Source organism: Canis lupus, chromosome 1 (assembly GCF_048164855.1).
Source record: "Canis lupus baileyi chromosome 1, mCanLup2.hap1, whole genome shotgun sequence".
Lineage (NCBI taxonomy): Eukaryota > Metazoa > Chordata > Mammalia > Carnivora > Canidae > Canis > Canis lupus.
The window spans coordinates 38,727,100-38,750,362 of record NC_132838.1 but is presented as its reverse complement, the minus strand read 5'-3'; the positions used below and the strand labels follow the sequence as shown (position 1 = coordinate 38,750,362).

At 38.1% G+C, this 23,263-nt stretch overlaps 1 protein-coding gene and 1 pseudogene across 3 annotated transcripts in view; both read right to left on the bottom strand.

Moving 5' to 3' along the window:
• Positions 1–23,263, bottom strand: part of ADGB (androglobin) — a 161,521-nt gene that overhangs the window by 36,268 nt on the left and 101,990 nt on the right. For all 3 annotated transcript variants that reach the window (XM_072827003.1, XM_072826994.1, XM_072826985.1), the window contains exons 23-27: positions 22,797–22,890; positions 11,040–11,174; positions 10,353–10,506; positions 6,539–6,726; positions 1,254–1,438 (exon numbers count right to left, since the gene is read on the bottom strand). In XM_072827003.1, the coding sequence (XP_072683104.1) occupies positions 1,254–1,438; positions 6,539–6,726; positions 10,353–10,506; positions 11,040–11,174; positions 22,797–22,890 (756 nt within the window). The remainder of the gene's footprint in view (positions 1–1,253; positions 1,439–6,538; positions 6,727–10,352; positions 10,507–11,039; positions 11,175–22,796; positions 22,891–23,263) is intronic.
• LOC140615571 (NADH dehydrogenase [ubiquinone] 1 beta subcomplex subunit 5, mitochondrial pseudogene) lies at positions 16,907–17,582 on the bottom strand (annotated as a pseudogene).

Below are 23,263 nucleotides of genomic sequence, written 5' to 3'. Positions count from 1 at the left end.
ACTTGCAATTTTACTCAAGCTCAGTCTTACTAATGTAACATAGTACATTTCCCATTTTCCTGTGCCTAAAGCAATACGTTTGTGCCATCACAGCATGAGGTCTTTAATTCTCTGGTCCTCCAAATTCTTATTCATATTGGAAGGGAATATCCTTGGGCTGCAATGACAACTCACACATTGTTTCCAAGCTTAATAGGAAAAAGTAAAGAGAGCCCTGCTTTGGGTGCATCTATTCTAAAAAAAGAGAAAAAAGAAAAAAAAAAAAAGGAAACATACAAGTGTTGGACAGAACATAGCTATAAAGTTATTTTTAGTAATTTGCTTATACACTTAATCAGGGCAAGCACTATTGGGAATGAGAATTCAGGAAGGATGCTGGCTACAAATTATTATGCAAAGGTTAACTATAAGATATAATCAATTATTTAGGGGCACCGGGTTGGCTCATTCACTTAAGCATCTGACTCTTGATTTCAGCTCAGGTCATGATCTTAGGGTTGTGAGATTAAGACCCGTGTAGGGCTCTGTGCTCAGTGGGGAGTCTGCTTGAGATTCTCTCTCCCTTTCCCTCCAGCCCTACCCCCACCAGATATGCGCTCACATGTGCGCGCTCTCTCTCTCTCTCTCTCAAAACTATATAAATAAATCTTTAAAAGATATAATCGATTATTTTAAAAAACACAATGGCAGGATTCAGGAAAAGCATAAGGGATTTTCTGTTCTCTTGTTTATAATTTTCTGTTTCAAAATTTTCTACATTGGGCAACGTATTGTTTTTATGGTCAGAATCTTTACTAAAATAACTGGATATGTATCTCAGTATCTCTGTTTTCCATTACTTCAGAAACAATTTTACTTTATTATTTAATAATTATTGTGACTATTACATTGAAAGTCATGACTTCAAAGGTTCTGTTAATTTTAATATTTTCTAAAAATAATGAATTAGGGATTAAAAAAACTGAAAAATTCTTTCAAAATAATAAAAAATGTTATATCTTTTTCAGAATTCTAAGAAAGCTCATGTAATAAAATATTTAAAGTAGAATTATAACAATCTTCTTTCAGAGACTAATTTGACACACAAATGGAATAGTTTTTAAAAATATTTTACTATAATACCAATTTCTATAGATTTAAATGTTTATTTGCTATTTTATCTTAAATAGAACATTTTAAAATCAGTAACGTAAACATAAATATCAATTTCTGGATCTAAACAACAAATTTAAAGAGGCAAAAGGCGTACTCACACTGGGAGCTCACAACTTTTTCACTCCCCAAGAAGTTAATTGCTGGGATTATAGCTTGGCCTTTGCCAATGGAGCTGACAATAGTTTCCTCATTTTCTAAGATCTGTAGCTTGATGAATGCATCTGGTTTGGATGTGCGTACCTGTACTGTAACAGGATGTGGCAAAGCAACTTTAATGGAATACCTATAAAGAAAAACATTTTACTTATAAGTAATTTATTGATCTTTTCTTCAAGTCAGTAAAGGAAACTGGATAATTTACTGATATGATATGATAATCTAAAAGTAAAACCAGTGTGTAAAATTGACCCAAATCCTGGAAACGTTATTACTATTACAGACTTTGACAAAATATCTCAATATGCTATGGTCAAATGAAACAGGTATAGGATATTTATTATCATCAGATCCCAAGCAGGAAATATAACTTTTCTTTAGATATGATAAACACTTATAAAACCATGTTTTAAAAGTTTGCAGGGATCCCTGGGTGGCGCAGTGGTTTGGCGCCTGCCTTTGGCCCAGGGCGCGATCCTGGAGACCCAGGATCGAATCCCACGTCGGGCTCCTGGTGCATGGAGCCTGCTTCTCCCTCTGCCTGTGTCTCTGCCTCTCCCTCTCTCTGTGTGACTATCATAAATAAATAAAAAAAAATTTAAAAATAAAATAAAATAAAAAAATAAAAGTTTGCATATGATAGATCTGCAAACTACTGACACACCAAACCTCTCCATCATAACCTCCTCTGCAGTTGAACAACTGGCAACATCCTTCAAAGTTCCACTGTTTACCAGAGTTTTTTTTGATTCATAAAAATACAGAGAAATCAAAATTAGTACCCACCACCTATATTCTCAATCTTTACCATACAGGTTGGGAATTTTTTTACAAAACAACAAAATGTGCAGTAGGCAATAGAACACCATCCCAATCCCTTCCTTGATTAAACCGGAGAGGTTTGGTTTGGTTTGGCTTTTTATTTTTGGGGTGTTCTTTTTCCTAGTTTAGGTGAATCCTCAGAAATGCTCAGGACCTTAAAAACTTTCAATTTCTCTAGAAATTTGTTTTCTGAGTTTTGTTTTTCTCCTGTATCTTAAATCTCGCCTTCTTTATCCCTCCTTGTCATTGGTTTTTGTACAAGCGCAGGTCTCACCCCACCTTTTAACAAAAAAATCAAAGCAAAACAAGCCAAAAAAAAAAAAAAAAAACTTTGACCAACACTGTGGTTCAGCCTCTGCTAATTTTTTCACTCCTTCCCAGCTTGGCATCTAGGGAGAATTGTTGATTGCCATTATCCACAACTTCATCTCTTCCTATTGGCTCACAGCACTCTACTCTGTGAGCTGAAGTGCTAACCTTGTTATTGCCAGCTTCCAGCAGCTTGTCACCACCCTATAGAAACTTCTGTTCTCATCTTTCTTGACTTCTTAGGAGAATTTGACAAGGTTGAGTCAACCCTCATTTCCCTCTTCTGCAAAAACTCTTTTCCTATAACTGTAACAACTTCTGTACCTTCTATTTCGGAGCTGTTTTTTGTTTTTTTTTTTTTCTTTTTTAACCTTCTCTCCCATTGACATTTCTGTGTCAGAGAATCTTAATATTCTGTCTGAAGTCTGACTGTCATGGTGCAAACTCTCCTGGGCATTTCCATGGGCAGAGACAGAATAATGGTTCCCAAATTTGTGTCTCTAGCCCAATTCCTTATGCAATACCACTTGGACAGTTCACTGACTTACCAATAATTAACATTTAAAAAATGAACTAATTGGGATGCCTGGGTGGTTCAGTGGTTGAGCGTCTGCCTTTGGTCAGGGCGTGATCCCAGAGTCCCAGAATCGAGTCCCACGACTGGCTTCCTGCATGGAGCCTCCTTCTCCTTCTGCCTATGTCTCTGCCTCTCTCTCTCTCTCTGTGTCTTTCATGAATAAATGAATAAATAAATAAATAATAAAATAAAAAATAAATAAAAATGAACTAATTGTCTTCCTAATGCTCAATCTGAAAATGGGTTTTCTTCTTGTCACCACTAAGTAAATGACACTTGTTGATCAACTGATCCCCCGTTAGTCCCCAGGAGTCCCAACCAACCAGGACTGTCAATTTGACTTTTCTCAGTATCTCAAAACCCTTTTTCTCTTCAGATTCACTGTCACTGCCTATTATGGTTCAGTTGTGTAACTCCATAAAAGCTATGTTGGAGCCCTGGAGTAGCTGCAATACCTCACAATGTCACCTTTCTAGGAGACAGGGTCTTTCCAAGGGAATCAAGTCATTGATGAGGTCATGGGGGGGTGCCTAATCCAATATAACTGGTAGATATCCTTAAGAGACAGGAAATTCAGAAACAGAGACACAAGGAGAATACCAGGTGAAGATGAATACAAAAGTCGTGATGATAAGTCTATAAGTCAAAGAACACCAAGGATTACCAAAAACCCCCAGAAGCTAGGAGAAAGATGGAATAGCTTGTTCCTCACAGCCCTCAGTAGGCACCATCCCTGTTGACACTTTGATTTTGATCTTCTGGCATCCCAAACTGTGAGACTGTGAGAACATTGATTTCAATTGTTGAAGCCTCCTGCTTTGCCAGTTTGTGGGACTTCATGTATGGCAGCCCTAGTGAACTAATCCACTGACCTGCTTCAGGTTGCCGTCAACATACACCTGGGTTATTTCAAAGCTTCTCCCTGACTGGTTTCTCTGTCTCCAGCTATGCTGCCCTTCATCCATTCAACACACTGCAGTCTTTTGAGTGAGGTATTTTTTTTTTTTGAATGCAGTTGTTTTTTTTCCTTCCATATTCTGTACCATTTATGATTACATATAATTTCACAATAATATGATTATAACAACCTTTCTGCTCTTAGGAATTATATTTAAAAAATATTTTTTTTTCAATTCAAGCTTTGCAGGCATAATGTCTTAATGCAAGTCTATTATGGCCATTTCTCTTAAAACTCCTCAGAGCATATTTTTCTCTCAGATAAAATCTAAATCTCTTGCCTTATGAGGCCCTTCAGGAAAGGGCTCTGCCTACCTCTCTGACCTTACTGTTTGCCATAGCCCCCTAGAACCTCAATTTGCAAACAAATGTATTCAGTTCCCTGAAAAGGTCATACACTCCTTAATTTCTGAACTTCCACATATGTTCATGAAGCAGTTCCCTCTTCACCCCCTACCCCCACCCCAACACTTAGATTGACAGTTTTAGGACCAGCTTCTAGCACTAATTTAGTAATTAGGTTAAATATCACTCATTAATCTATTAGCAGTGGCCCTGCAGTGTGATACAGTGGCTTCCTATCAGAGTAGTTAAAATACCTTATCACAATTGTTATTTTTAATTGGTGTTATGTATCCTTTCTACTTCTTCCCTTTTTTCCCTTTTCTTTGTTAACAGCCAAAGTGCAGATATATGCCAAGAAGCAGAGAGATTAAAAAGAAAATTTTCTGTCCCTTCTACTACCCCCAGTTCAAAAGTTTTCTTTCAGTATTTTCTCTAAGCTTTTACCTACATATAAAATATAGAAACAAATATAAAAACAAAACATATGTTTGGGATATACTACATCTATTGTTCTGTAATTTAATTTTGCTACTGATTATTTTACATTAGAAAAATGTATGCATGTTTTTAAAAAGAAAAAAAAAAGTTTTGAGGATGCCTGGGTGGCTCAGCAGTTGAGTGTCTGCCTTCAGCTCAGGGCGTGATCCCAGAATCTGTGATCGAGTCCCACATCGGGCTCCCTGTGAGGAGCCCGCTTCTTTCTCTGCCTTTCTCTGTGTGTCTCTCATGAATAAATAAATAAAATATTTTTTAAAAAGTTTTAAAATACAAATAGGGGCACCTGGGTGGCTCAGTGGTTGAAATCTGCCTTCAGCTCAGGTCCTGATCCCAGGGTCCTGGGATTGAGTCCCACAATGGGCTCCCTAAGGGGAGCCTGCTTCTCCCTCTGCCTATGTCTCTGCCTGTTTCTGTGTCTCTCATGAATAAATAAATAAAATCTTTAAAATAAATAAATAAATAAATAATAAAATTTATTTATTTATCCCTATTCCAAATAAATAGGAATTAGAGGGGAAAATTAACCAGAATACAATAAATTATATTTGTTCATGTATTGTCAAATAGACTTAGGTGTTTCTTTAGAAAACAAATTTATGGGGATCCCTGGGCGGCTCAGTGGTTTAGCGCCTGCCTTCCACTCAGGGTGTGATCCTGGAGACCCGGGATCGAGTTCCACATCATGCTCCTGCATGGAGCCTGCTTCTCCCTCTGCCTGTGTCTCTGCCTGTGTCTCTGCCTCTCATGAATAAATAAATTAAAAAAAAATCTTAAAAAAAAAGAAAACAAATTTACTAGTGCATATGGGATCTTTAAAACATATAATCTCTTTAAAATAATAAATATTTAGACAATAATCAAGAATTTAATATTTACAATAAAATATGCCCATCACATCTCTGTTAATACTATAGAAAAAGTAGAAATGGAAAATGTGTAACAAATATTTTCCTACAAATGATTACTATGTAATCATGAACAAGAGTTCACAAAATGTCTTAATGGCACTAGGAAATGCGTACACTAAAATGTAAGCAAAAAGGTCAGATTGGGCAGCCTGGGTGGCTTAGCGGTTTGGCACCACCTTCAGCCCAGGGCGTGATCCTAGAGACCCGGGATCGAGTCCCACGTCGGGCTCCCTGCATGGAGCCTGTTTCTCCCTCTGCCTATGCCTCTGCCTCTCTCTCTCTCTCTCTCTCTCATGAATAAATAAATAAAATCTTAAAAATAAGGACAGATTAAAACTTTAATTATATTATGATTTTAATAATGTGAGGCTATAACTAGGAAAAAAACACGCTAAGAAAATACAACAGGATACTAAGAGGATTGTTTTCTAGATTGTTTGATTACGGATGACCTTTTCTTCCATATATTTTTTTTTTAAAGATTTTATCCATTTATTCATGAGAGACACACAGAGAGAGAGAGAGGCAGAGACACAGGCAGAGAGAGAAGCAGGCTCCATGCAGGGAGCCCGACATGGGGCTTGATCCCCGGTCTCCAGGATCACGCCCTGGGCTGAAGGCTGTGCTAAACCGCCGAGCCATCCGGGGCTGCCCAATATACTTCTATATTAACAGTTAACTGTGGTCAAGCCCTCTGTGTATCTAGAGGCCCAACCTCTGTAGCCATTGTCACTGAAGGACAAACTGTCAGCACCCATCTGCTGGCAAAAAATGCCAATTTTGAGCATTCCCTTTCTGTCATAACTTATACCTGAATAAAATGTTCTTATCATTGGGTATGTAGTAATCTCTGATTTCCTTTATGGTGAAGGTATTAGATGGAGACTCTCGAGATAGGCATGGGAGTGGATTATAGGAACCAATGAGGCGCAGTTTCCATCGTGAGGATGGTACATATGTGTCACCAGTAAATGCTTCAGCTACAAATGTGTAGCCTTTCTAGAGGAAAGAGAATTAGACAGAAGTAAGTCATACTGTTAGTGTTCTCTCAAAGGTACAACATATGACTTCATAGTACTAAATTAAAATGCTTTATTATGTTTATATTTGTAAAGATCCCAATATCTCTTGATAAATAAAAATCATCAGCATTACATTTTGAAATTCCTCTTAGAAAGTGAATCTTACGTGTTTTTAGAGAAAATGAGTCACTCTAACATTTTTGTTTGTGTGTTTCTTAAGCTATAACACAAAGTGCGTAACTCTGATAGATGATTGGTATGTTTTTTCCAATTCTTCTAATGCTTCCTAAGGCAGATTTTTATCATTGCATCACCTCAGAGAAGCCCAATAACTTCCTACCTGATGTCCCTGTTTTTTTCAATACAAGATGAGAAAAGCAGAAACATTTATGGAAATGTAATTCCCTTGGGATGACAATTGATGGAAAAAGCTATCAAGTTAACAACAGATCTGGTTCCAGGGAACCCAGATATGAGTATGGAGGTGAGCTCTTTAGGTTGGAGAAAACAAGCAGCTAAGAAACCTGGGATAACATCATACTGGATAATAACTTGGTTCTACATAATTGGATATCCAGCTGGCTAAAATGTCAGTGAAGCAAGAGCATGATATCGTAACGAGATACAAAAGTTCAAAGTAATTCTGAGTTTATAATTCCAGACACTTCTAATAAGGAAGAAAAATATAATTTGTATTCCAGTTGATTCTAATGCAAAGGAAGCTCTCTGATGTGTTTAGATTTTCAGAAACAAAAATTAGAAATACATAAGACAGAACAAATTCAATACATTGCAATAAAAATCTACAGATATAACCCAGAATTATAATACCCACAATGAGATGAGAATTGCAGTACCAATAAGGACCCTTTGACATTATGTTTGGAGCAAGGAAATAAAGGAAGATAAATCATATATGCTAAAGTATTTCTACTTATAAAGTATAATTGCTATTTTCATTATTTTTTGAGTTTGTGGTACTAATGCATTAAGAAGCAAATAAAATTATATAACTGTGTATTTGTCTAGGCTCAGAGAATAAGTTTGAGAGGGGAAAAAAAGACTTATAAAATGGTAGATGGATATTGGTAAGTGAAATTCTAAAGCTAAACAGGTGATAGGGTTTTAAGAGAGACCTGACTATTCTACACAACTTCAAGACTCTTGAGTAATAGTAACATAATATTTAAATATTTGCAAAAGACACATATAAGATATATGCAAAAACTCTTATAACTCAACAATAAGAAAACAAGCAACCTGATTAAAAAATTTTAAGAGACATCTTACCAAAGAAGATATACAGATGGCAAATAAACATACAAAAAAGATGCTCCACATGGACTATTATCAGAGAAACCAAAACAAGCATGGGATACTACTACACTCCTATTAGAAGAGCCCAGATCCATTAACACTGAAATGCCAAATGCTGGTGAGGATATAGAGCAACAGGAACTCTTATTCATTCCTAGTGGGAATTAAAAGTGGTACAGACACTTCGAAGGATACTTTGGCAGTTTCTTATAAAACTACACATATTCTTATTATACAGGCCAGCAATACTGCTCCTCGGTATTTACCCAGGAGAGTGAAAAACTTATGTCCACACCTGTCCACAGATGTTTGTAGGTGTTTTGTTCATAATTACCATAACTTAGAAGCAACCAGTATGTCCTTCAGTACAGGAATAAGTAGACCAACTTTGATACAAGCAGAGAGTGGAACATTATTATTAAAAAGAAATGAGCTATTAAACCATACAAAGATACGAGAAAATCTTAAATGCATGTTTTTGAGTGAAAGAAGCCAATCTGAAAAGATTACATACTATATGATTCCAACTTTACTTCATTCTGGAAAAGACAAAACTATGGAGACAGAAAAAAGATAAGGGATAGGTAGGGGTTGGGGGAAGGGGAATACATATGTGGATCACAGAGGATTTTTAGGGCTGTGAAAAGACTCTTTATGATGCCATGAGAGTGGATACATGTCATTTTACATTTGTCCAAACCCATAGAATATTCAACATGAACAGTGAACCATAATATAAACTATGAACTTTGGGGGATTATGATGGACACAATGTAGGATGATCAGCGTTGTAAATGTGCCACTCTGGTGGGATGTGTCAATACTGGGGGTAGCTGTGCACATGTGGGGGCAGGACATATGTGGGAAATCTCTGTACTTTCCTCTCAGTTTTGCTGTGAACCTAAAACTGCTCTCATCTATTGCTCCTAAGATTTGCAATGAAATATTAAAACCCTTCCAAGTGTTGTTTTTTTTTTTTTTTAAGATTTTATTTATTTACTTGAGAGAGAGAGAGTATAAGCAGAGAAAGCAGCAGGCAGAGGGAGAGGGAAAAGAAGGCTCCCCACTGAGCAGGGTGCCCATCCTAAGACCCTGGGATCATGACCTGAGCCAAAGGCAGATGCTTAATAGATTGAGCCACCCAGGTGCCCCAAAACTTTTCCAAGTCTTAAAAAATTTTTTAATTTCATTTTTTTAATCTCTAAAACAACTCAAAAGAGTTATTCAGTTTTTTATGAAGTTAATATTTTTAAAAATTTATCCTTCATCCCTATAAACCAGTATTCATTAGATAGGTATGTCTTAATTTGTGCACAATAATGCACAGGATCATGGGCTTAAATGAACTTTGAATGTCAATTACAACCATAGCTCAAAGAGAAAAATGAAAAGATTCAAAGCTATATAGGTAAAGAATGAAAGATTAGAGCTAAAACAAATCTCCCAGTTTGCAGTGGAGGTGCATACTATCTTTGGTCATGCTTCCCTCTTAGAGGAAATACCCCCAAACACAAGGATGAGATTCTAATAGAGAGGCAACATAATTTGAGTGGGATCACTAGAAATCAGGATCTATCATGCAGTAGGAATAATATGCCAAGTGCTTTGTAAGAAATTTGTGTAGCCTAGAAAAGACGGGCTGGGGCGCGGTGAGTGGTGATGTAATCACAATCTTTTGAAATACTTAGGGATGTAATAAAACCCAGTGGGAAACTGAAACAACCGATCGATTTGGTTGAAGAATAGGACTCACTGAGCCCTTTACCTCCATTTCCATTTTAAGGGTTTCTTTTTTTTTTAATCTTTTATTTTTTAAGATTTTATTTATTTATTCATGATAGTCACAGAGAGAGAGAGAGAGAGGCAGAGACACAGGCAGAGGGAGAAGCAGGCTCCATGCAGGGAGCCCGACCTGGGATTCGATCCCAGGTCTCCAGGATAGCGCCCTGGGCCAAAGGCAGGTGCTAAACCGCTGCGCCACCCAGGGATCCCCGTTTTAAGGGTTTCTATGACTTTCTGATTTTACTAAGAATTTCCAGTGCTTTCTTTTTGTCATATCCTCTTTGGAGAAAAGAAAAAAGAGAGCTGAGAGGTGAATATTCTAGCACTCACATTAAATACCTTGGGCTGTCAAATAAATGGACTTTTGTAGAAAAAGACCAGGACTTTATTCCTCTCATAAGTAGGTTGAAAAAGCACATCTGTTCTCTCTTCTCCTGGAGTCTTATAAGGTGCTGGGTTCTCGCTGCCATTCTATCATATGGAAAGAATAAAATTTGCACCTACCTTATTCTTGGTATAATGATAAGGCACCACTTTTTGGAACACTTTTGGCACTTGTTCCATTGTGTCATTATTAACAATGTGAAGCATGCAGACCGGAAGTGTAGTATATACTTTGGGAACCAAAATCATATCTTGAGGAACCAAAAATGTTTCTCTGTAATTACAAAAGCATGAACTTTCTCTTAGCATGAATCAGAAAGTTTGAAATTAGGTTTAATGCAAGAAATAAAAAAGTAAGTTTAAAGTTACAAATAACTACAAAGCATACATGTTGTTGTTTTTTTTTAATCATGAATATACTCTTGTTTTTTTTGAATATACTCTTTTGCTATGTAAATGTAAAGCCTTTAAGAAATTCCATTTTATAATAATTTGTGACTGTCACCTAATATGATATTGCTTCGAAATTAAATGATTTCTTTCTATACTGATAGCACATCAATGGACTATGTTTATCATACTCATAAAAATGCTAATTAACTTCACATTTTTCATATTTTAGTTAAATAAACATGGATAAAATTTCTGTAATATCTCATCTCTGCATAGCAGATGGAGAGGAAGTACTAAGTTGTGAAAGCAACCTAGAAGTTCATACTTTCACTGCTACCATAAATAAAACTCTACACATATACTACTACATGTCATTTGAAGAAGACATTGTATGCCAATTTATGATAGTCTCACCTGAATACTATAAACCAAGTATTTGGTAGTTGGTCTGCATAAGTCACAGTATAGTCAGCAAAAACAATCTTAGTTTCTTCATCTTGATAGCATGGATAATATTCAATAGACTTGCACTTGCTTTTAAACATTAGTCTAGAAACGTAAAAATAATTTAATTTCCAATGGCAAAGGCAACTTTTAAAATAAATTTTATTTACCAAAAAAAAAGTAGGCAAAATAACAAAATATTACAGTCTATTGTTGGCTGGATTGAGTCCTTGATCAAAGGTTGTGGGGTTCATAGGGCATGGCACCCAAGTAGGGGAGCCCATTCCAGGTCAACCATGAAAGATTATCTCAAAGTTCTCTAAAGTTATCTGAATTCTTAATCAAATGAGAACTTAATTCATGATCAAGAAAGTAATTTTAATTTATGGGTGGGAAATCATCACCAAAGCTCAGACTCTGAGGGTAGGAAAACAGGAACAGGCAAAGTAGCAATAAAACTGAAGGTCTGTAATTGACATAGGGAATCAATACGAGAATGGAGTTTAAAGTAAGGAATGGATTTGTAAAAACAAAAACAAAACAAAAAAACCCATTTAAACAAACAAAAAACTAAGGCCATAATCAAGGACAGAATGGATTTCTGGCCCATAAGAGACTGGTGTGTATAACTGGTAAAAAGAATTATGGGTTGAGGTTTCTCCATGATTTCCCCCCTGAAAGCTGTGGCATATTTCAGAACATGATTAAAGTGATGTGAGAGATGCTCTCTCTAGGTTTGTTCCTTCCAACTGCCAGGAACTGGATCTCACTTCAGTAGCACCAGGAATCTACTGTATAGATCTTTTGTATACTGTCTATAAAATTAGCTGGGATGGAAGCCATAATGACCATAGAAAATGGTTCTGTATTAGAGGTCTAGACAGACCTAAAGGTGTTCTTGCCTTCCAGAAGGTAGATGGCTTGACTGTACCATCAGTGAGACATAAAGCCATGGAGATTCTTATGGGGGACAGGATTCACATGCTTCATTTGATCACTGATCTTTGATTATGAGAGGAAATTGACAGATTCATACTTGGGAGAGTTTTAAGCCCTTTAGCTAAGTTATGAGAATAAAGATTGACCACATATCCTGGTTTGTCTGGGGCAGTCCTGGTTTGCACTCACACACCTGTCATAATTATTAATAGTGCACCCTCTGTTCCTTTTGTAAAAGTGCCCCAGTTCAAATGATAAATAACCTGATTTTCCTAGTTAGGAACTGTAATATGATGGTCTGTCAATGCAGAGCACCACTGCCAATCACATGGGGTTGGCCAAATGTGGGTGTTGGCCAAATGTGGGTGTTGGCTGAGGCAACATGGCAGCTAAACAGGCTACCTAGGGAATTGACTGTAATGGGACCAGCCACCATTCTAAGATAAGGGAGGGATTTAGAGGCATTCCAGTCATTGTTGCCATCATACATTCTACACTTTTGCATAAGCCTCACGAAATTTTAATTTTAATTTTTAATGTATATAGGGCCATCAAAATCCTGACGTACTATATGAAACACCTTGAATGACCCAGAGAAATATTCCTGACAGACTTGAAAGGTTTTCTTTTAACTTTGTATCATAGTACGGAAAGAAAGTTATTATCAGTAAACTGAGCCTCGTCCAAAGTTCACTTTGGAAAGTTCTGCCCTTTAAGGTCTGAGAATGTAAAGCTGGATTCCAGGATCTCAAAGTTCCTCATTAGTAATAATTATAAAGTAATATTTATAATAGTTAATGTTCTATAATGACTTAATCTGTAGCTTGTACTAACTACTTTTCTTGATCTACCTTAATTTATCTTTACAGCCTCATTAAGGAATAGTACTGTGAGGTAGATATTGTTTTCTCTATATAAAAATTATTTCTCTATGTTAAATATTATTAATAAAATATTAAATATTATTAATAAAATTTAATTTTATCTTCCAAGAGGTTAAGAGACTTATCTCAGATCACACATCTGATAATTAGTAGATCTGAGGTTAGCATTAGGTCTTACACTGAAAGATGTGCTCTTGACTAAAAAAAGAGGCAGGTAGCAAGACTACACAGCTTTGGATGCCCCTGCTATTTAAATTTAAAGGTAAGACAGCCTTGTCAGTTCCATCCATCCAATAGATGTGGGTGTAGAACTCAAAATATTGAAAGAGCATGGCCTATGTAATGGATATTTGCTGAGTTTCTAAGAAATACTGTTGGCTATGGGGGAAAGAGCACGTGGAGAGGAACAGCAACTTCCTGATGGAATTCTGCTGTGTTTCAAATACACCTACACCTTCAAATACACCTGATACCTTCAAATACCCTGATAGAGTTCATGTTTTTAGCACTTCATTTACATGAAAATTAGGTATAATCTGGCCCAGAGATCTTCCCCACAATGCAAAAGCAAGTTAGAAAAGAAAGGTTGTGCTCTTTGTTTGTCTGTACAACTGGAATCTTAGGCAAAAGAGTAGCCCTTTTAGAAAGTAAGTTCTGGAGCAAAAGTTAGTCAAGTTGGATGAAGAGGTAATGGTGGAATCCGTGGGTCAGGACTAGAGTGAGGTGAATGAGATACTTACTCCCAGGGTTAGGTGAGTACTATACAGATTTGGATTTTCTCTGTGTTTAAAATTTTTATATTGGGTTCATAGTGAATTTTTTCATTATATTTAGGCTACTTCATATTTTTATATATTTTTATATATAATTTTCTTTTTGTCTCTTGTTTATAAATAGAAATTCAATTGTTATTTTATATTGACCTTGTCTCCAGCAAATTTTCTTAATTATCTCATTAATTCTAATAATTTTTCTGCAGATTTTAAAACATTTTCTACATATATAATCATATTGCCTGTAAACAGTGATGGTTTTATTTTTTTCCCCTCAAATCCTAATTTTTATTTTGCTTTATTGCTATTTTGTCCTTCTCAGAATTATTCCAGGATTCTTTTTTATTATTGGAGTTCAATTTGCCAGCATATAGCATAATACCCAGTGCTCATCCTGCCAAGTGCCCCCCCTCAGTGCCCATCACCCAGTCACCCCAACCCTCCACTACCCCTTGTTCGTTTCCCAGAGTTAGGTGTCTCTCATGTTTTGTCACCCTCACTGATATTTTCACTCATTTTCTCTCCTTTTCCCTTTATTCCCTTTCACTATTTTTCATATTCCCCAAATGAATGAGACCTATAATGTTTGTCCTTCTCTGATTGTCCTATTTCACTCAGCATAATACCCTGCAGGTCCATCAACATCAAAGCAAATGGTGGGTATTTGTCATTTCAAATGGCTGGGTACTATTCCATTGTACACATATACCACATCTTCTTTATCCAATCATCTGTCGATGGACATCGAGGCTCCTTCCACAGTCTAGCTATTGTGGACATTGCTGCTATAAACATTGGGGTGCAGGTGTTCCGGCGTTTCACTGCCTCTGTATCTTTGGGGTAAATCCCCAGCAGTGCAATTGCTGGGTCGTAGGGCAGATCTATTTTTAACTCTTTGAGGAACCTCCACACAGTTTTCCAGAGTGGCTGTACCAGTTCACATTCCCACCAACAGTGTAAGAGGGTTCCCCTTTCTCCACATCCTCTCCAACATTTGTGGTTTCCTGCCTTGTTAATTTTCACCATTCTCACTGGTGTGAGGTGGGATCTCATTGTGGTTTTGATTTGTATTTCCCTGATGGCAAGTGACGTGGAGCATTTTCTCATGTGCTTGTTGGCCATGTCTGTGTCTTCCTCTGTGAGATTTCTCTTCATGTCTTTTGCCCATTTCATGATTGGATTGTTGGTTTCTTTGCTGTTGAGTTTAATAAGTTCTTTATAGATCTTGGATACTAGCCCTTTATCTGATAGGTCATTTGCAAATGTCTTCTCCCATTCTGTAGGTTGTCTTTGAGTTTTGTTGACTGTTTCTTTTGCTGTGCAAAAGCTTCTTATCTTGATGAAGTCCCAATAGGTCATTTTTGCTTTTGTTTCCCTTGCCTTCATAGATGTATCTTACAAGAAGTTGCTGTGGTCAAGTTCAAAAAGGGTGTTGCCTGTGTTCTCCTCTAGGATTTTGATGGATTCTTGTCTCACATTTAGATCTTTCATCCATTTTGAGTTTATCTTTGTGTATGATGTAAGAGAATGGTCTAGTTTCATTCCTCTGCATGTGGATGTCCAATTTTCCCAGCACCATTTATTGAAGAGACTGTCCTTTTTCCAGTGGATAGTCTTTCCTGATTTGTCAAATATTAGTTGACCATAGAGTTGAGGGTCCACTTCTGGATTCTCCATTCTGTTCCATTGATCTATGTGTCTGTCTTTGTGCCAGTATCACACTGTCTTGATGACCACAGCTTTGTAGTACAACCTGAAATCTGACATTGTGATGCCCCCAGCTATGGTTTTCTTTTTCAATATTCCCCTGGCTATTCGGGGTCTTTTCTGATTCCACACCAATCTTAAGATGATTCGTTCTAACTCTCTGAAGAAAGTCCATAGTATTTTGATAGGGATTGCATTAAACCTGTAAATTGCCCTGGGTAACATTGACATTTTCACAATATTAATTCTCCCAATCCATGAGCATGGAATATTTTTCCATCTCTTTGTGTCTTCCTTAATTTCTTTCAGAAGAGTTCTGTAGTTTTTAGGGTATAGATCCTTTACCTCTTTGGTTAGGTTTATTCCTAGGTATCTTATGCTTTTGGGTGCAATTGTAAATGGGATTGACTCCTTAATTTCTCTTCAGTCTCATTGTTAGTGTAGAGAACTGCCACTGATTTCTGGGCATTGACTTTGTATCCTGCCACATTGCCGAATTGCTGTATGAGTTCTAGAAATTTTGGGGTGGAGTCTTTTGGGTTTTCTATGTACAGTATCATGTCATCTGTGAAGAGGGAGAGTTTGACTTCTTCTTTGCCAATTTGAATGCCTTTAATGTCTTTTTGTTGCCTGATTGCTGAGGCTAGGACTTCTAGTACTATGTTAAATAGCAGTGGGGAGAGTGGACATCCCTGTCTTGTTCCTGATCTTAGGGGAAAGACTCCTAGTGTTTCCCCATTGAGAATGATATTTGCTGTGGGCATTTCGTAGATGGCTTTTTTTTTTTTCATTTATTTATGATAGTCACAGAGAGAGAGAGAGAGGCAGAGACACAGGCAGAGGAAGCAGCAGGCTCCATGCACCGGGAGCCTGATGTGGGATTCGATCCTGGGTCTCCAGGATCGCGCCCTGGGCCAAAGGCAGGCGCCAAACCGCTGTGCCACCCAGGGATCCCCTCGTAGATGGCTTTTAAGATGCTGAGGAATGTTCTCTCTATCCCTACACTCTGAAGAGTTTTGATCAGGAATGGATGCTGTATTTTATCAAATGCTTTCTCTGCATCTATTGAGAGGATCATATGGTTCTTGGTTTTTCTCTTGTTGATATGATGAATCACATCTATTGTTTTACAAGTGTTGAACCAGCCTTGCATCCCGGGGATAAATCCCACTTGGTCATGGTGAATAATCTTCTTAATGTACTGTTGGATCCTATTGGCTAGTATCTTGTTGAACTTTCGCATCTGTGTTCATCAGGGATATTCGTCTATAACTCTCCTTTTTGGTGGGGTCTTTGGTTTTGGAATTAAGGTGATGCTGGCCTCATAGAACAAGTTTGGAAGTATTCCATCTCTTTCTATCTTTCTGAACAGCTTTAATAGAATAGGTATGGTTTTTTCTTTAAATGTTTGATAGAATTCCCCTGGGAAGCCATCTGGCCCTGGACTTTTGTGTCTTGGGAGGTTTTTGATGACTGCTTCCATCTCCTCCCTGGTTATCGGCTTGTTCAGGTTTTCTATTTCTTCCTGTTCCAGTTTTTTTTTTTTTTTCATGTGAACAAAAATACAGAATATATTTATTGATTTTTCCCCTAAAGAGAATACAGTTTGTATTAGAGAAGTAAAAGATTAGTTACCAGGAGTTGCTTTTGGAGAATAATCAATCAGTGCCTTATCAACAGTTGGATACTGATACCAGGGACCATCACCTCTTGCACGCATCAACCTTAGCACTTCCAGCTCCTTTAACCGTAAATCAGCCTTTTCAGCTTCAATTTTAAGGATAGCCATTGTTTTTTCATAATTCTTTTCAGGGCTATCAAAGAAAGTTCGGGCAATCCATCTTGATATAGGATGCTTAAAATACTCCCAGTGTTCTGGGATGTAACCTTCCGGAATTTCTGCTAACTCAGCTTCACCAATAAATACATTCACCAAAGTTATGCCAATTGCTACTGGAATCCCAGTCAACAAAATGTAGAATTTCATTAAATTCAAAAAACGCCTGTCACAGAATTCAGAAGGTTTGATGATAAACAGTCTTTTCCCACGGTCTCCGCTGTGTCGCACAGGAGCGACAGTCTTCGGAAAGCCACGGGTGAGGAAACCCCCGCATCCAAGACGAGGACAGAGCCCGCGGCCCGACAAAGTGGCCACTGCAGTGACCGAAGCCCGCTGCAGTATACTCATGGCCGCCATGGCTACTCTGGGCAATTGACCCTGTTCCAGTTTTGATAGTTTGTGGCTTTCCAGGAATGCGTCCATTTCTTCTAGATTGCCCAATTTATTGGCATATAGTTGCTCATAGTAAGTTTTAAAATAATTTGTATTTCCTTGGTATTGGTGGTGATCTCTCCTTTTTCATTCGTGATTTTATTAATTTGAGTCTTCTCTCTCTTCTTTTTAATAAGGCTGGCTAATGGTTTATCTATCTTTTAATTCTTTCAAAGAACCAACTCCTGGTTTTGTTGATCTGTTCCACAGTTCTTCTGGTCTCTATTTCATTGAGTTCCGCTCGAATCTTTATTAACTCTCTTCTTCTGCTGGATGAAGGTTTTATTTGCTGTTCTTTCTCCAGTTCCTTTAGGTGCAAGGTTAGGTTTTGTATTTGAGTTCTTTCCAGTTTCTTGATGGATGCTTGTATTGTGATGTATTTCCCCATCCAGACTGCTTTTGCTATATCCCAAGGATTTTGAACAGTTGTATCTTCATTCTCATTAGTTTCCATGAATCTTTTTAATTCTTCCCTAATTTCCTGGTTGACCCTTTTATCTTTTAGCAGGATGGTCTTTAACCTCCACGTGTTTGAATTCCTTCCAAATTTCTTCTTGTGACTGAGTTCTAGTTTCAAAGCATTATGGTCTGAAGATATGCAGGGACAATCCCAATCTTTTTGTATTGGTTAAGACCTGATTTGTGACCCAGTATGTGGTCTATTCTGGAGAAAGTTCCATGTGCACTTGAGAAGAATATGTATTCAATTGCGTTTGGATGTAAAGTTCTGTAAATATCTGTGAAATTCATCTGGTCCAGTGTATCATTTAAAGCTCTTCTTTCTTTGGAGATGTTGTGCTTAGAAGATCTGCTGATTGTAGATAGAGCTATATTCAAGTCACCAAGTATAAGTGTATTATTATCTAAGTATGTCTTAACTTTGGTTATTAATTGATTGATACACTTGGCAGCTCCCATACTCGGGGCATAAATATTCATGATTGTTAGGTCCTCTTGTTGGACAGACCCTTTAAGTATGATATAGTGTCCCTCTTCATCTCTTACTACATACAGTCTTTAGGATAAACTTTATCTGATATGAGGATGGCTACCTCTGCTTTCTTTTGAGGACCATTTGAATGGTAAATGGTTCTCCAACCTTTTATTTTCAGGCTGTAGGTGTCCTTAGGTCTAAAATGAGTCTCTTGTAGACAGCAAATAGATGAGTCTTGCTTTTTTATCCAGTCTGAAACCCTGCACCTTTGGACGGGATCATTAAGCCCATTCACATTCAGAGTTAGTATTGAAAGATGTGAATTTAGTGTCATCATAATACCTATTCAGTCCCTGTTTTTGTGGATTGCTTCCTTGGACTTCCTCTTTCTTTTACAGAGGCCCCCTTAATATTTCTTGCAGAGCTGGGTTGGTGGTCACATATTCTTTCAGTTTCTGCCTATCTTGGAAGGTCTTTATCTCTCCTTCTATTATGAATGAGAGCCTTGCTGGATAAAGTATTCTTGGCTACAGGTTCTTCTCATTTAGGACCCTGAATATATCCTTCCAGCCCTTTCTGGCCTGCCAGGTCTCTGTGGAGAGGTCTGCTGTTAATCTAATACTTCTCCCCATAAAGGTTAGGGATCTCTTGTCTCTTGCTGCTTTAAGGATCTTCTCTTTATCTTTGGAATTTGCAAGTTTCACTATTAAATGTCAGGATGTTGAATGGTTTTTATTGATTTAGGGGGGATCTCTCTATCTCCTAGATCTGAATGCCTGTTTCCCTCCCCAAGTTAGGGAAGTTCTCAGCTATGACTTGTTCAAATACACTTTCTGGACCTCTGTCCCTTTCGCCGCCCTCTGGAACCTCAATTAAATGTAGAGTTTTTCCTTCTGAGGCTGTCATTTATTTCCCTTAACCTATCCTCATCTTTTGTTTTTCTCTTTTTTCCTCAGCTTCCTTTCTTGCCATCAACTTGTCTTCTATTTCACTCACTCGTTTTTCTACCTCATTAACCCTCATCCTTAGGACCTCTATTTTGGATTGCATCTCTAATTGATTTTTAATTTCAGCCTGATTAGATCTAAATTCTGCAGTCATGAAGTCTCTTGATTCCTTTATGCTTTTTTCCGGAGCCACCAGTAGCTTTATAATTGTGCTTCTGAATTGGCTTTCTGACATCGAATTATAATCCAAATTCTGTAACTCTATGGGAGAGAGGACTGTTTCTGATTCTTTCTTTTGTGGTGAGTTCTTCCTTTTAGTCACTTTGCTCAGTGCAGAGTGGCTAAAAACAAGTTGTACTGGAAAAAGGAATGAAAAAGGGGGAAAAAAGGGAGGGGACAAAAAACAAGGAGGGGTATCCCCTGATTCTATATATTGTAAGTCCCTAGACTTTCCCTTGAACTTTCCTGCGCTGCTCAGTCAAGAACTTGCTCTTCTCCTGTCCTTCCAACTGGTCTTCTGGGGGAGGGACCTGCTGTGCTGATTCTCAGGTGTGTGCACCTGGGGGAGCTGCCCTGCCCCCTGCCAGGTGCACGGATCATTGGGAGCTGTTTATCCTATGAGGCCCCTGCTCCCTGGCGGCCCCCCTCAGTCCCAGGCACAAGGTGTCCCAGGAGGAACAGCAACAGTGGCAGCGGCCAGCTCTCCAGCCCTGGAGTCAGCTCCAGCAGCAACCACCGCAGTCTCTGGGTCTGCGGGGGCCTGACGCTCCAGGGCGGGGGGCGCTGCTCTACACAGCTCGGGGCCGCTGGGGGCAGGAGCGTCCTCACTGTCCTGTGCCCTCCCGGCCTCCGCCTGTCCCGGGGGTGGCAGGGGAGCACTAGATCCTGGGCTGTGTCCCCTGGCGCCCTGGGCTCCGGAGCCTGCGCTGCTGGATCGCGCTCCCGGCCCGCAGCCCCCTCTGTGTGGAGCCGCCTCCGAGCTGCTCCAGGCCCGGCGGGCGCGCCCTGCAGCCCTTTAGGGAGCTCCGCTGCGGGGTGTGGCCGCTCTCCCCCGGGCGCAGGTGCTCTGTTAGTGCTCTGGGAGCCTCAGGGCATTCCCCTCCCCCCGGGGTCCTGCCCGAGCTCCCGGCGAGCCCCTTTCCATCCAGGAAGATTGGTGAAGCTCCTGCTTCTCCCGGCCTGGGCTCTCCTGTCCTGGGGGCTCTCGCCGCATGGCCTTAGCCCGGCTCCTCGCAGGCCCCTCCCCCTTGGAGGTTTTTTTATTTCTTTATTTTTTTCCGTCTTCCTACCTTGATAGAAGCCCGAACTCTTCTCACTGTAGCATTCTAGCTGTTCTCTCTTTAAATCTCAGGCTGAATTCGGAGGTTTTCAGGATGATTTGAAAGTTATCTAGGCAAGTTGGTGGGGACAGGTGACTTGGGGACCCTGCTCTTCCTCCATCCTGCACCGCCTCCTCTTATTCCAGGATTATTGTGAATGGAAGCTGTCAGGTAGACATTTTTGTCTCATTTCTAAACTTAAGAAAAAGCTTTCAAAATTCACCACTAATCATGTTTGTAGTAAGTTTTGAAAATACTGGATACCAAAAACATATTAATGAAAGATTTCTCTAGTCCAAATTTTCTAAAAACAAAAACAAATTAATTTTGAATTTTTGTTAAATTATGTCAAATGCTTTTTTCAGAATCTATCTGGAAGACCAAATGATTTGTTCCTTTTCCCTGTTAATGTACTGAATTAAAATGGCAAATTTTCCAATGCTAAACCACAATTGGGAATGGGAGACCCACTTGATTACAAGGCATTATCTTTTTTATTTAATTCCAATTTTCAGTTGCTAATATTTTATTACATATTTTTGGCATCTATCTAAAAGGTGCTTGGTTTGTGATTTCAAGTAGGTGACTGGTTTTCAATTTCATTTTCTTATTGCTCTTGTTGAATTTTTTAAATCAAGATTATGAATCGGTTCTGTTCTCTAAAAGATTTGTGAGATTAATCTTATTTCTTCCTAAATTCACTAACCAGTTTGTGAATATTTTGCTAAAAAGGATACCTTCCCAGTTAGAGTTTCATCTAAATTATTACTTTTACCATTTCTGAAATAATGCTATAACCTTAGAACTTTTTAAAACCTTATACCCAACTTCTACATTATGCCTCATGAATTTACTCCTATGTGTAGCTATTTATTGATTGCCCTTTGAAGATAATATGCATTATTTTTTTCTGAGGGCCTAGAAGGTTTTTATTTTGGCCTTTGTTTTTTTTTTTTTTTTTTTTTTTGTTTTTTTTTTTTTTTTTTTTTGTAGTTTGATGGCAATGAACCTAGGTGTACTTTTCTTTTTATCTTTTCCTCATGGAGTTTGTATGCAGTCTCCTGAAAACATAAGTTGATGTATTTTACCAGTTTTGGAAAGTTTTCAGTTATCTTTTTTACAGTCTGAGGGTATAATGATAATATTGGACTTTCTGAGTGTATTCCATACAGCCCTTAGGCTGCTTTCTGATTTCCCACTCATTTTCTCCTATACTTCAGTATGGATACTTTTCTACTGATCTACCTCCATGTTCACCAATCTCTTCTTATGTTATGACTTAATCTGCTGTTAAACCCACTATTTAATTTCAGTTGTTAAAATCTTCACTTATGTTAAAATTTCCCTTTGACTGTGTTTTCTTAATCTAAACTTTTGATCTGTTTTCTCCTTATTCTTTATTTTCTTTGGCATTTCCATTAGTTATGTTTTGAGATTTTATCTTCCAACTCCAACATCCCCAGAGGTTCTGCATCTTTTACTTATCTGTGTGTATATATACATATGTAATTTATGATTTATAGCTTCTCTTAGTTTTGTTCAGATTATCCTATCTCTCAGACATGGTTTGTGGCTACAGGTCAGTTTTGCTAATGCTCAATCTACTTCCAGTTTACCCCTGATTCTAGAGTTACCCTCCAGGGATTCAACTGACAATCATGTTTGCTGGAATCCCCTCCCCTAGCGGGTCCTAAACTCTGACCTTGGTCACCTCAGCACTATAAGACTTCAATGAATTTTGCTCTGCTTCTCAGAGGTTTTTGGCTTAGAATTTTAGTTCAATCAAATTAATAAGTACCATAGAAATGTTTCAGATAAAATATTGTGGGAGTTCAGAAGCAGTGTATTTCTAGCTGCAGTGACTAGGAAAAGTCAGTGAATGTGGTAGCACGTGAAAGGAACTTGAAGGATACCAAGACACTGCAATAAGAAATTTCACTATACTACTTTACCTTAAGAGAGAAATTGCATACTGTTCTATATTCAGTTCCAATATAGCCCAAACTTTTTGAAGAGTATCTGCAACACTGGAATTTTCCTTTGTGTCTGAAAATAATAATTAAAAATAGCAACGTAAAAACTATAAGATGCCTGAAAGATCATTTTGTTCAAAGCCCTCCCCTTGCAGATAAGGAAGCTGAAATTCACAAGGTGATATCCAAAGTCATGGGCTTTGATCACAGCAAAATCATGTTTAAAATATAAAGCAATTATAAACTTCTGGTCGAGAGCTCTGTTCACTAATTTATGCTGTTTCCCTTCATCTTCAGTTTAAAAATCATAAAGTGTTGTTCTAATTGAAGATTCTCATCAAAGAGTTCACAACAGGGGATCTTTAATCACACCAAAAGTTCCTTATGAAAGCTCTTACGCCAGAAAAAAACAATTCATCCAATTTTTCTAAAAACCAATGGCTCAA